Below are 14,886 nucleotides of genomic sequence, written 5' to 3'. Positions count from 1 at the left end.
GGCCAAAAAAAGTCCCAAGGGACACGGATCGACGTACCCATTTTTCAGGTCCAGGGTTTGCCCAGATGTCTGGAACTCGGGTATCTGGCCCTTTGCTGTTCTCCTTCGATCCCTGAGGTGGTAGAGGCAGAGAACTGGGAGCACCCGTGGCTTGTTTTATTATCACGCCGGGAGCTCGTTAGGTGAGAGGCCTGTCTCATCCATCCTTCTTATCAACTCTCTATCCCCTCACTGCCCAACCAAAATACCAGACACAGGGCTCAGTATGACACCCAGCCCCTAGCAAGAGAGCCTGAGCAACTACTGAAGGCCAGCCCCCAAGCCCAGCTGAATCTGATTATGCCATTCTCTGGGCCCTGGGTCATCTTTCAGGTGGGAGCAAGCCAAGCTTCCTGCTTCTTGGCTCCTCTGAAGCAGGTGGGGAGGGGAGAGGGGAGGAGTGAATTAGAGTCATCAGTGCCAGAGGCCTGGGCCCTACACCTGACTATTTTGCAAAACCAGCAAGGCGCCAGTGCTTATTAAACAAGCCGGTGTGTTCTGGGGTCGGGACTGATGATCCCAAGAGAGTAAAGCTGTACAGACACCTTCCACGGTGTTGGGTTTCACCGACTTTCACACTTGACCTTAAATGGGCCTGTGTTCATTGCTTGGTGTCTGAAATAATAATAATAATGATAATAATAATAATAATAATAAATCAGTTCTAGGTTACGAGCACTTCAAGGCCCCATGCTAAGTAAGGCTTTATGCATGTTGCCTCACTGAATTTGATGAGGCACGTGTTCTTTCTCCATTTTATCACTTTCCCCAAGAGCATTCGGCTGCTTAATGGATGGCTCCTGGGAGTCAGCCTGACTCCAGAAACTTTGGTCTTAAAAGATAATACCTGTTTGGATAATGTACTCTTCATTTAGGATTATTTTCTTTGCTCTTATATTTGGGTTTTCATGAAAGAACAATACAACTGATTTCTTTCTTTAGTGTCAAATATAGGGGCGCCCGGGTGGCTCAGTCGTTTAAGCGTCTGCCTTCAGCTCAGGTCATGATCCCAGGATCCCGGGATCGAGCCCCGAGTCAGGCTCCCTGCTCCGTGGGAAGCCTGCTTCTCCCTCTCCCACTCCCCCTGCTTGTGTTCCCTCTCTAGCTGTCTCTCTCTGTGTCAAATAAATAAATAAATAAATAAACTCTTAAAAAAAATTCTAATGTCAAATATACATATAAAACACCTGAAAACAATCGCCCCTCGCTGCCTCTTCCAGCCCCTAATTCCAGAGAGTCCCACAGTTCTGTGCAATAAGAAAAGTGGCTGTCTGCTGTGAGCCGGCATGCTCATCCCAAGCTGACACTCTGGCAACCAGGAGGGCATGGCCTCGTGGGAAAGAGAGCCTGGCATTATTTTAATTAACAATGACCACTGCAGAATCACCTTGTAGGGTATCCGACAAAGACTCTCCTACCGACAACCTCAGTGGTCACGACCCACTTAGACCCAAACCCTTCACAACCTTGCCAGGCATTTTCAAGTCGTCTACCGTCGATATGAGGAGTAGGCCTGCCCCCCCGGAGCCACCCGCCTCCTTTCCTCCCATCAGGAGCCACAACTCTCTCCTTGAGTTCTAATAGAAGGCACAGATTCTTCTAGAAGGAACAGCATGCAGGGCTACTCCCATCTTACTGTTGCCAATCCAAGAAGGAAAAAAGATGATGATGCACTGGGTGGAATAGTGTGCCCCTAAAAATTCATGGGTGAAACCTCAGAATGTGACCTTATTGGGAAATGAGGTCTTTGCAGATGTGACCATGTTAGGACCCGGTCATAGTGCATTAGGGTGGGCCCTACTCCAGTGACGGCTGTCCTTATGAGAAGATAACACACACAGAAGGCGAACAACCATGTGAACGTGGAGGCAGAGATTGAAGTGATGGAGCTACAAGCCAAGGAATGCCAAAGACTGCTGGCAACTGCAAGAAGCTGGAAAAGACAAGGAAGGATCCTTCCTCCCCTAGAGCCTTCAGAGCAAGCATGGCCTTGATTTCAGACCTCTGGCCTCTAGAACAGTGAGAAAATAAGTTTCTGTTGTTTTAAGCCAGTCTGTGGCTCTTTGTTATGGCAGCCCTAAGAAACTTACACAGATGGTGATCATTAACCTGGAGGAGGGCTGGGGGGAGCTGAGAGGTGGGGACAGAGCTTGGGAAGGGTGGGAAGCCGGGCAAAGCCAGCCTGGCTCTCCTTTGACTGTCTACCTAAGAATATCTAATTTTTCTCCAAGGGTTTACTAGGAGTGCTAGGTGTTCATTACCTCACTGTCCCTCAAAATAATCCAATGACGCAGATCCCTGTTATTATCCCCATTTTACCAGGAAGACACTCAGGTTTCGATGGGTTAAGCACTTCAGAACGGCCAAGGGACTATAGAATCTGGTCCCCAGAAAGATAAAGCACAGCTAGTCCAATACCCCTGTTTCACCTGCAGGTAAACAGAAAAGTACAGTGACTTGACCACACAGCAAGCAGCAAAGAATGGAAACCAGAAACTGAATTCAAGGGTCTCATGTCCTGCTTTCTTATTCTTTCCATAGGTACAGGCCAGTATCCTGCACCGCCAGCACAAGAAGTGTCTTGAAAGAAGGAAGTCACTTAAGGTATCTTAGTCCCAAATCCCAAGAGTTTCACAAAGACAGGGAAAGGAAATGGCATTCTTTCTTTTCTTTTTTTTAAGATTTTATTTTTATTTTTATTTTTTTAGATTTTATTTATTTGACAGAGAGAGACAGCGAGAGCAGGAACACAAGCAGGGGGAGTGGGAGAGGGAGAAGCAGGCTTCCCGCCGAGCAGGGAGCCCGATGTGGGGCTCGATCCCAGGACCCTGGGATCATGACCTGAGCCGAAGGCAGACGCTTAACGACTGAGCCACCCAGGTGCCCCTAAAATGGTAAATTCTTGAAGACTCTTAAAGATTCTAAAGTGGTGATCTAGTAAGTAAAAAAAAAATTTTAAGGCAAAATGGTGTTATGTGCATTTTACCACATTTAAAAAAATACACTACAAATGAGAGAAAAAATGGGTTTTGATAAAAGCCAAATCTAGTCATCTGGAGACTGTTTTGGTGACCATCTCCAGTAGCAGGGGCTTTGGTTACCATGAGCTACCTCATAAACAGCAGACCAAAGATCATAACTGGTCAGTCACCAAGGGGGACCCACCACTGGCCAGAAATAGGAATCACTCAATGGTAGTGATAGCACGAGGCACTGGCTAAGATCTCCGCTCTGGACCCACATTCCTGAGCTGTGTTTTATTTCTCAGACAGTGCAAACAAAACCCCAGTATCTGAGGAGAGAGAGCCAAGGCACCGAGGTGCAGCCAGGAAGAAGCTGCTCATCCTCTGTGAAAACACTCTCCTTCTGAAGGTCAGTCTTGGGTTCAAACTCTTTTCTGGGTCTTCAGGGACTATGAGGGGCTGATGGCCAGGCTGGAGAGCCAAGAACCCTCCTGTTCCAGAAGAGACGTTGGCCACTTCCCCCATACAGACTCCTGGCCACACAGCCTTTAGAGACACGAGCAGACACTCCAGTTCTCCTGGGGCTCTAAGGAGACCTGTCTACCCAATTTACAAGCTCTTTAAGCTACAAAAGACCTCCCCGGACAAGGCTCAAGAACATAAATATCTCCAAAAATAGGCAAATTGGAGCTCTCGTGGCCTTAGCTCCATCTTCTGGAAACCTCCGCACCATGACAGCTAAGTGGAGGAAGAAGGGAATGCGCAGGCTGCCGCGAAAAAAATGAGACAGAGAGGTCCAAGTAAAGCACCAGCTTGTGCACCCACAGAAGCCAGAGGAGCAGAAACAAAGAAAGCCAGAGGCCAGGGATGTGGTACAAACTATTGGACTGCATGCCTACTTTCTAGAACTTGATTCAATGGATCTAGAACATCCAACCGCCATCTGATCCCAACGACCACCGCTGAAAGACCCACCTTGCTCATACCAAAAAATAGCCCCTTCTGGCCCTTTGCCCTGGACCTGTGACTTTCGGGACTAATTCTGTTTTCTTTTGTGGCTGAGTATCAATAAATCATCTATTCTGGTGTCTTAGAAAAAAAAAAAAGGTAAGTTCAATAAGTGAGCTTAAGTGGCTAGCTGGTATGAAAAAGAGATGTGTGAGTCTAATACACACACACTCAGGGAGGCAGTAAGGAGTGGTGGGGACTGGGGTGTATAAGGTCAGCCACTACTCATTTCCTGCTGCTTGTAGCCAGTCAGGAACACGGGCCAGGATAGCTAGGATATTTTCTTTTATGACTCTTCTGATATTTTAATGTTGGCAAGTAATTACAAAAATATGTTTAATACTGTGCAGGCCAAACATAATGCCTAGAGGCTGGATTTGGCCAGGGACTGCCAGTTTATAATCTATGTTCCAGGGCCAGATCCATTGCCTGTTCTATAAAGAAAGCCAAAGCAACCCCCTTACTACCTTCTCCCTAAATGTAGGATGGCCTCTGAAAAGGGAGAAAATGTCTCTACAACAGCCAAACAAGGCAGTACGGAGTTAGGGGGTGAGCACAAGGACACCCCCACTGGGCAGCAGGAGTGGCCTTGGGCAAATCACTTAACCTATCTGTACCTCAATCTTCTCATCTACAAAATGAGGATAATAAAAGTACTACCAAGGGTTGTTGGGAGGTTTAAATGAGTTTATATATAGTAAACACCTGTAAGAGCACATAGCAATTGAGATGCATTATCACAAACTGCTGTTGAAACCCATGGTGAAGACAGGAGGGAGGAGGCTGGGCTCCTTGACCCCAGCCCTCCTCCACACCATCAACAGGCCCAGCCTGAATCCAATCTCAGAGGCCCATCAGGTGGGTACAGGTGAGAGACAGGAGGGGCCGAGTCCTATCCCCAGAAAGAGATCTGACCAAAAAAGAAAAAAAAGAAATCTGACCAACCAGGAACCAAGAACACTACACACAAACAGATCAGAGACACAAAGATATTTTAAAGGAAAAAAGAGCTTTCCACAGCACAGAACAACCTTTCCTCCTAAGATGAATGTGTTTTTAACTCATTTACAACATTCTGGGGCCCCAGTACTATTAATGGTTTTATTATTGATTAAAATTCCTTGTTTTTACTTTAAAGGACCTCAGAAGAAAAAAGGAGCCTCATGAGAGAATTCTAAGGTTTGCTTTAGGAAACCTAACATACAAAACTCCATGCCACGAGATTAGGGACTCTTAACCTGGAGTCCAGCAACAGGCTCGGGAGTCAAGACCTCTTGACAGAGCATGCTAAATTTGGTGGGTATAAGCACGTTTCATAAAACCCTCAAGAGAGGTCAGCAACCTCCAAAAAAGTCAAGAGTCAGTGAAAAGGACCCAAAGCAAGGAATGCTTCGCTTTACAGGGATGGTCATCACAGAGTTCTTTTACCTGGCAATCTTCCCCAGTTACAAGATTTGCATTTCCCAGCACCTGGAGGGGCACACCTTCTATATGAAGTGAAATATCTCTGGACTAATGATTTTGTACGCCAGCTCCCTCTGTTTGTGGCACCTGTCAGGCTGCCTGACAGGGGCCCCAGGTCCTCATCCCAGCTCCCCGCATCTACCTGCTCTGTCACTTCAGGCATATCCTTTACCCTCTCTGAATCTACTTTCAGATCTGTTAAGTGCAGATAACTCGGGTACTTCGCCTAGTGCTGGTACTTGACTGGTAGTGAATTTTCAACAAGTGTTATGATGATGATTACTAGAGGGGAAGGCCACTCTGCCTATAACAGCCTTCCCCATCCAGAGAACTCCTACGCAGCCTCTAAAGCCCAAACCAAATGCCCACTGCATAACTGTCCCAGAGCCCTGGCACCTGGTATGGCTGAGGAGAATCCTTCACCCCGCTAACCGGTGAGCTGCCTGAGGGCAGTAACTATGCCTTCCTACTTTCTGTTCCCCCAATGGCCATCCCAGATGGTGCTCAATGAACATTTGCTCAATAATTAGGCTCTACTTAGAGACCTCTGAACCCCAGGTGGATATGTGGCCCACCTTAGCTGGCCACCTAGAGGACCACCCAGAGGTACAACCTGGTCCTATGAAGCAGGTGCATGCTCCAGGGGAAGCCAGCCCAGAAGAGCAAGTCTTCCTGACCAGGATGGAGGGGTCTGTCCCCAGATCTAACAACAGCACTATGGGCACACCCATAATGCCGACTGCCAGCAAAGCCTCGGATTTTCAACAAGCACAGAGAAAGAACTCCTTGTCAACCACACAGCTTCCCCTTTAGCTGTCAATGGTGGCCTCGGCTCAGAAGTCTTAGGCAGGCTTGCTTGGACCAGAAGCCCCTCTCTATGCATAGACACATCCCTGGGACAGTTTGCACTGAGCTGCCCTGAGCTGAGCTGCCCCTGGGAACCTGTCCGGCCCTTCTCAGCTGCCCAGGCCCAGATGCGATGCCCTGCCCACCTTCACGCCCTCCAGGAGTGCCTGGGGGTCCTCGATGCCCTCAGGGACACACTTCTTGTTCTCTGGGAGGGATTCCAGTTTCTCCACCAGCGCTTTCAGGCCCTTCAGCTCAAACTCAGTGAGGTGGGTCCACTTGGCGGAGACCCCCGTGGCAGGGGAGCCAGTGGGCGTCTTGGGGTAGTCTGTGGGCACTGTCGTGGACTTCACACTTTCCTCCGACTCGTTAGACAAAGTCCTTTGGAGGAACCGCATGGCAGGTGCTTTGGGCTTCTTCCCGGGGGCCTCCTGGTCCTCTGACGGGGTGCTGGTGGGCGACGGAGGGCCATCGGCGGGTGGCTTGGGCACCTTATCTGCACCCTCCTCCTCCTCCTCCTCTTCCTCTTCCTTCTCCTCTTGAGGCTGCTGGTCACAGGACTCCTCCTCCATCTCCAGCCAGGAATCAGATGAGAAGCCGTCTACGCTGGGCTTTCTAGGGGCATCTACAGGGAGCAAGAGGGTCACAAGAAAGACTGAGATGAAGGCCTCAAACTCCCTGCTAGATGTCCCTGGAACTCCACTCACTACACCTCCCCTTTACTCTGGACATCCAGCTTCTTTTGACAATTCTAATGGTCTATGCCTCCCTCCACCTCTAGAAAGGCTGGGGTCAGTCAGACATAGGATCAAATCCCAGCTCTGTTTCTTCCCAGCTGTGTGTACCCAGACAGGTTGCTTCACCCCTCTGAATACACCTGGCATTTTATTTCTCAACATATAAAAATAAGGCCCAAAACGCATATGTTATATAACTATTCCATTCATATGAAATGTCCAGAACAGGGGGAAATCTATAGAGACAGAAAGTAGATTAGTGGGGTGCCTAGGCTGGGTGGGAGGGAGATAAGGAGATAACACAGGGTACAGGTTTCTTTCTGGGGTAAAGAAAACAACCCCAAATCGACTGGTGATGGTTGCACAGCTCTGGGAATATGCGAGAAACCACTGAGTTATACATATTAAATTGTATGATATGGGGACGATATCCCATTAATGTGTTTTTAAAAATATAAGGCAAAAAAATGCTTCCTCTGAACACTTGCGGTGAGGATCCCCCAAGGCATCACTGAGCATGGGTCCTGGCAGACAACCAGCATTTGGTACATGAGGCATCCCTGATGTCTCCTCTTTACTTTGGCGGGAGGAGCAGTGAGGCAGGGGGGAAACAGAAGCAAGAAATTTCAGTGACCCAAATGCTGTCTCAAGCTTTCTTCTTGTGCCTGCAAACGGAATTGGGAACGTTCTTCTACAGCCCTAAATATCCGAATGAGAGAAGTGACTCTCCGTTTCCTGGTCCTGAAGACTGCCACAAAATCAAGACTCTGGTCCCCACAGGAACTTATAAGCTCCTACAACCACAGGGGTTGCCCCATTATTTCAGACTAATTTCCCATTTCCTACCAGGCTGGGAGCTTCCGGAGAGCAGGTTGTGGGATTTCAGGACTTCTCAACACCCGAATATTGCATCATCTGACACGTAGGAGACTCACAAGAGACTCCCCAGGCAAAACTGAATTTCTGGGAGGTAAATAAGCACTTCCCAATAAAGACTTCTGCAGAAACATTTGTTCTCCATCATCTGCCCAGTCTGAAACCCCTAAAAGTCACTAAGGATGAGAGTCAAGGGAAGGAGGGAAGGAGGCTTTTTACAGTGAAAAAAAAAATAAAGAATCTAAAAATCCTGGGGATTGCAGGAGAAACCGTGCAGACCCTAAAGGAGACAGACCGATCACGTTTTTCTAACCCGTGATGAGAAAGAAGCAGTGAATGAGTCTCAGCACACTCTGCCTCCAGGAAACCCCTCAGCAGTAAGAGCTCAGAGGCAGGGGGGAAGAGCCGTGTTCTTCCAGATTGCTCCTCAGGGCTCACTGTCACAGCTAGAGGCAACCTCAGGCGGGCGTCTAGGAGTCAAGATTCAAGGATTGAGCCATTTGGGGGGTGATGTCCCTTTAAGTAAAGGCAGGAATGAGTCATTTGGGGGCGATGTCCCTTTAAGTAAAGGCAGGAAGGCAGGACTCCGCAGCTGTGGCTCTAAACGCTCTCTCCTGCATCTGTCAGAACCACCCACTGCTCTGCCAAGCTTGTGTCTCCAGCCCTGGTCACCCCTCCCGCTGGCTCAAAGCTGGCCTCAGAACTTGGAGACCGGCTGCACCTCGTGGGCCTGCTCAGATATAGACAAAAACCCAACCCCAAGGTGCAGGGGAGGGCTGAGGATGGGGGATCAGCTGGTGGCCCCGGAGGACTAAAACCACCAGGATTCTTCGCTCCGTAGGGATCCTGTTTCAGCAACCACCCCTGGGACTCGTTCCTCAGTGAGACCTGGAGGCCACCAAGGTGACTCTGTTGGGGTCACAATTTCATTTTCTTGGACTCTGTATTCCAGATGGGAAGTTGACAAGGATGGCTTCCCCTCCTAAGGGGTCTCTAGGAGTCTGCCCGACACTTTGGTTTAAAAGGACTCCAGAAACCCAGGGACTCCCTAGGGCCACACTGAAAACATTCTTCCTGCCCAGCTGAGCAGTGGAGGTGGCTGGGCCCACATTTCACTCACCAATAAGCATTGATTCTCTCTGGTATTCCTGAGTGAGGTAGGACCTCTGGGTCACACAGTACACGTATCTTTCCAAGACATACCAGCACATCTCATAGTAGAAGGGGTAACGAAATTTGGGCTGCACCTGAAAGCAAAGACCCAGGGGTGGAAGTCAGTTTCTGGAGGGCAAAGGAGAACCAAGGGAGAAAACTGGGGGGAGGGAGTTTCTGCGGGTGGGAGTTATTTTCACCATCTTAACAAGAGCACAAATGGTGTGAGGGAAAAATGGGGGAGGCGGGCTGGAAGGCAGGAGAGAGGCGCTGGAAGGGGCAAGATACCAGTAGCATGCACATATGAGGAGGAAGAAGGGAGAAAGAGGCCTATGTGAGAGCATCATTTCAAAGCTCCCTGAGCGGCAGGCTGCCAGGAGAAGGCCGATGGGGTCCGCTTTGTGCTTCTGTTAGATGCAGAGAAACAGAGTTGTCCCCTGACCTGCTGACGGAGGGTGCGGGTACCTGCGGATGTGAGCCTGATTCCAGCTACAACAAACACGGGCTCCTCCTCGTTCTCAAAAAATTCTTGCACACACTCTGCTATCCCTCCCTGCCCCTTGAAAGACAGAAAACGACCCCCAAACCTTCCCCACTCGCAGACGGGCTATCAAGCATCTCCTGCACTCTGGGAGGGAGACAACACCGGGTGGACCAATGAGGAGGGAGGGGGTGTGGCCTCGCCTACCTCCAGGGGTGGGGCCTCAGAGAGTCCCACCTCTTGCACCTCCTGCACCTCCTGCTCCTCCCCACAACCACCTGGCACTGCCCAGCGTGCATTCCCAGAGGATTCTCTCGGACACAAGTCCCCAGGGTGACCTGGGGCGGCTCTAACACCAGGAGACACACGCCCAGGTCCAGAGCAGGAATCCAGATGGGGCTCCCCTTTGGGCCGTTTCTTAGAGGGGAGGAAGTGTAGGTGCAGATAGCTTTGTGTAGCAGAACTGTGAAAAGGCCTGGGCTTCAGGAGGATTCTCATGGGTGGGAGCGCGGGGTCTATATGGACGAGATGGCAGAGAAAGATGGCAAGGAAGCAATTCCACTGACGGCCTTGCACAGATGAACCTTCCGGAAACTTCATCCTGAGCGGGTAAGTGAGGAATGAGGGCGGTGAGTGGGTGGTCCCTGTCTCCCCCAGGGACTGAGCCCTCTTTTCCAAGGCTATGCGTAGATCTTGCAGGTCCACACTCACCCCGGACCTGCTCTCTTGCCCTCTCGCCAAGGGGGTGTCTGCTTCCAGGGACCTCTGCGGGTGCCAGAGACCCCTCTTCACCTCTCCTATCTTCCAGAAACCCAGGGAGTTGAGTGTTAAGCAAGGACACTGTCCCACCTTTCTCTGCGACACTCTACAGGCAACACTCTACGTGTGGGATGAAGGCAAAGACAAGCAGACCTCGGTCCTCCATTTGCCCTAAAATACCACTTTCCTGCCTCTCTCACAGTGCCCACCTGGAAAAGGCTCCCCACTCTGCCCTCTCTGAGAGTCCCAGCTCAGTCCCCTGGCCACCCCAGGCCCCGCTGACTCAGTGTTCAACCGTGAGGCCCTTTTCCCACGTGGGGGGTCTCACTTCTCCCATCTGCTTATTGGGTCCACTTGACCTCCCCACCTCTGGTGGATGTTATGTGTTGGAATGAGATCCTGGCCGCCGCATGCTTTTGAGCTCCTCCAGGGGGATGCATGGAGTTGGGAACATCTAGCGGTTTCCTTGGCTCCAGCTACTCTCCTGAGAACCCTGGTTTTAATGCTAGGATAGTAGTAATACTTTTTCACTGTCACTGGATCAGTGCCCTTCGGAGTTTAAAAAGGAGAGGGGCACTTCAGACTGAGACAGACCCTGACCTCCTGTAAAGAGGGGTCCGGGAGCCTCAGCCCTACCCCCGCTCCAGAGCAAGGACCAAGCGACTTTGAAACCAATTGCTGATGCCTACAGAGCAGGCTGAGGACAGGCAGGCCCGCCTCTTCTCGGACCCTCACTCACATCTCCTGACTTCAGATTCAATTGGTAAGACTCTGAAGTTGCTTTTGACCTTTCAAATTTTGGGAAACCGTGCAAGCCGCTCTGCACTCAAGGGCACCATGGCGCCTCAGAATCTTTCTAGATCAGGAAAAAAATATATATTTTGGCTGTATGTCAGGAGAGGAAGAGAAGTCTCCCCTCATTGTTGCTGAACCCAAGGGAAACCAGCTGGGTGAAAACAAATGCTGATGAAGGAATTCAAATTTTTTCATTTTATTTTTATTTTTTTTTTTCCAAGAGAGCACGGCAGGAAACAAAATTTGCAAAGAATTGACTTACAAACGGGTTGTCGCCTTCCACCCTTCGCCTTCAAAAGGTTTCAGCCACATGCCTGGGAACATTAAACACACGATTGCTCAACATTATTTGTTGACAAATTCGGAGCCTCACCAAATTGAGTTGTTCACCGAAAGGCAAGGCAGTCAGAAAGCATGCAGCGCTCCCAGCCTGGGGGGTAATCAGTCTGTCAGCGGATCTCAAGGGGTAGCTTTGAGTTCCCAAAGGCCCATAAGAGTAGCATTGGCCTTAGCCCTTCCTCTTACAGCTGAGTGACCTCAGGAGATCAGAACCAAAGGTGTTTTGGTGCATCTATTACTCCCAGGTCTCAAGGAACTTGAAAAACTAAAATATGAGGGTGGGTGGAAGTATCTTAAAATTTGTTTTTCTCCTGGAAAAAAAAAAAAGTCAATGGGAAAAAAAAAATCCAATGGCAGAGGAAAAGAGGAGAGGAAGGGAAAATTATTTGCAATTTCCAAATAGATTCACTGGCTGAGAGGGAATGGAGCGTGCGGCGTTACCTTTCCTGAGAAAGCTGCCTTCACTAGAGCCATTAAGGAGGAAAAAAAAAAAAAAAGATAAACATAAGAGAGACGGCAGTTTAATGAATGATCAACTGGACCATCCTGTCCCTTATCAAGCTAACTGGAGTTAAAAATATGTAGTGATGTTTGTTGAGACGTTATCTTCACATAATAAACATGCAACACATCCGGTCCTTGGTATAGTTCCTCCCCACCTTGCATCTTTACAATGAGAGGATTTACTCTGCACAGGGAGGGGGGACACGTGTGGGTTTCTACACATTGGAAACCACCAGGCCCTGGCAGGGCAGGGCCTCAGCGGCAGCAGGGTAAACACCCCTATTACCCAACACCCCCAATATCAAAGTGAGACACGGCTTACTAAACATAGGAGACCATTGGGGTTCCCCTGGTCTGGATGGGAGGGGGGTTCCCCACCTTGGGCCACAAAGGCAAATTCTTTTTCTAAGACAAATCCACACCATGGGGCTTAAAGACTGACAGTTTCCTGTCCCACCCCCTGCCTCTGGTTTCCAAGCACAGCCCTGTTTTAGGGACTCTTGAAAAACTATTTTTAAATGGCCATAACCTTCTTAAGAAAGCTCGTAGGGATGTAAGGAATTAAGCCGTAGCGAGCTGACAAGGAGCCCTGGTATTTTATCTGGCTTCTAGTGCTCTCTCCCCAGCATCTTTTGTCTGCCTTGGCTCCTAAGACATAAACAATTGGGCCTTGTAGCCAAGCCCTCTCCAAAGACCAGAAATCAAAGCAGATTAAACAGCCTGCCTCTGCTTCCGGCCCAGCCCGCCCGCCAGCCCCCCGCCCATCAACCTGCTTCAGGGAAACCAGATGGGGCACCCATTCAGACGACAGGGACAGTGGGCCTTGGGGCAGGGGACCCTGCCACGCTCATCTCAACGTGGGCCTGATAGTCTCTGGGTGCTCACTGTGACGCCGAGGGTTCTACACTGTTACCCTCCCACCCGCCTCCCACAGGGGAGGGGAGCTGGACTCCTGATGGAAGGATGGGGCCCAAATGCGCTGAGACGTACAATCCGGATTCCCTGGGGGAGGGGGGACAGCTGCCAAGCAAGTTGCCAAAGCCTTTAGAAATCCCAGCCTGATTCTGGCTTTCAAGAATTGGCTGGGAAGTCATAGGCCTCACTTCTAGATTTCTCCTTTTTTATCCCACACCTCCCTAGTCTGTTCGCACGCAAACTGGCCCATTCTTCAGGGCTGGCCAAGGAACAGTTGGCCGGAACCCCGGACAGCACTTGACCCAGACTATGAGATGACCACTCACACCCACATGGGGCCTTTCTCCAGGATGCCACGGGGTGGCCTCCCCCAGACCAGGGCTGGGGCCGGCCTCCCCCAGACCGGGAAAGGGGTGGTGGTCAGGCAACAGAGAAAAGAGGCGCGAAAATCCACAAAATAAAGACCCAGGCTCTGCAGATCCGGGCATCCCAGCAGCAAACCCGTCAATCTGAAGATACACAGGTGCTCTTGGAAACACACCTGACTGCTGAATGTAGCTCAAAGTTGTTCCCAGGAAACCCCCGGACACAATCCCTCAACGTCGGGACTATTCAAGAAGTCCGATACACACACAGTAGCTAAGATTTTTGGTTCATATATGTGATTCTGCACAGCTCAGGGCCTAGAAACAAGACCAGGAAAGACGGGGACCCTGGGCCCAGGGCATCTGCCTCGATGGGATGCTTCTGTAGAGTCCCAGCATGACAATACCTCTCTGGGGCAAAAAAGTCACCTCTGAGGCAAAACCCAAGAAGATGTGGTGTGGTCCAACCATACAATGGAATATGACTCAGCCATAAAAAGGAAGGAAGCAATGATACCTGCTACACCGTGGATGAACCCTGAAGACATCATGAGACGTGACAGAAGTTGTTCACAAAAGGACACGATATAAGATTCCATTTCTATGAAATGTCCGGTAACAGGCAAATCCGTACAGTCAGAAAGCAGATTGTTGGTTGTCACAGGCTTGGAGGGTGGGGAGTGGGTTTATGGAAGGTGACTGCTAATGAGTAGGGGATTTCTTTCTGGGGTGATGAAAATGTCCTTGAATTAGAGCTGGTGACTGCACAACACTGTGAATACCCTACATGCCACTGAGTCATGCCCCGTAACTGGTCACTCGTATGGTACGCGGATTATAGCTCAATAGAAAAAAGAGGTAAGTATTTGAACAACTGTAAGAAAAAAGAAGAAAGAAGGGGCCCTCTTGGCCCCAGTTTCCCACCCTCAGACCTCTCTCTCAATTGCCTTGGGACACTTGGCCAAGCCCCACAATGGGAAAGAGGGTGCAGATGCAAGCAGCCAGCGTTCCCCTGAGGAAGCTCGTGCAGTGGAGTGATGCCGAGGGCACACAGGGCACACATCAGGTGTCCAAGCCTCGGCCCCGGTCCTGGGGGGTGGGGGTGGGGGAGACCCTATGTCTGAGAAACGGTTACTGTCACAGTCAAGAGGAAAAGCCCCCCCCCATCCCACCCACACCTGCAAGCAGACACTGACACACAGCTCAGAGACAATACCGAGGGCCTCCCAGATACTGGCTTTCTCAAGGCGCTATATCACATTCGGGGTCCCTGGGTGGAGGAGACACATGGCCAAGAGCTGACCTTTCCAAGGCCCCCCTCCGAACCACAGCAATAACCACCACAAAATCCCCCCCAACTCCCGTGCATCCCTCTCTACACATGAGAAGAAGAAAGAGGGAGGGTTCCTGACATCTTGCAGTGCTTTCTCAATAGATACTTCCTCTTTGATGAGGGGGTTTTGGCTGCCACTGGCCTGGAGATGAACAGAAACTCCAGGGACTCTGGGTGGGGCTCTTGGAGACAGCCCCCCGGAGGGACCAAGGCCTGGCTTGAGGCAGGGGACAGGAGGGAGGGGGGACCACAGAGGACTTTGGAATGACTCGTCCCACACACCCCGAGCACCAGGCAGAGCTCAGGGGCC

General features: G+C 50.3%; 1 protein-coding gene across 7 annotated transcripts in view; it reads right to left on the bottom strand.

Annotated features, from left to right (window-relative positions):
• Positions 1-14,886, bottom strand: part of KDM2B (lysine demethylase 2B) — a 118,049-nt gene that overhangs the window by 53,396 nt on the left and 49,767 nt on the right. For all 7 annotated transcript variants that reach the window (XM_035016957.1, XM_035016958.1, XM_035016961.1 and 4 more), the window contains 2 exons: positions 9,054-9,180; positions 6,467-6,945 (listed from right to left, as the gene is read on the bottom strand). In XM_035016957.1, the coding sequence (XP_034872848.1) occupies positions 6,467-6,945; positions 9,054-9,180 (606 nt within the window). The remainder of the gene's footprint in view (positions 1-6,466; positions 6,946-9,053; positions 9,181-14,886) is intronic.

Source organism: Mirounga leonina, unplaced genomic scaffold, assembly GCF_011800145.1.
Source record: "Mirounga leonina isolate KUSES-001 unplaced genomic scaffold, KU_Mleo_1.0 Mir_171, whole genome shotgun sequence".
Classification (NCBI taxonomy): Eukaryota; Metazoa; Chordata; class Mammalia; order Carnivora; family Phocidae; genus Mirounga; species Mirounga leonina.
The sequence above is the reverse complement of the archived record's forward strand: the minus strand, read 5'-3'. Positions and strand labels throughout refer to the sequence as shown.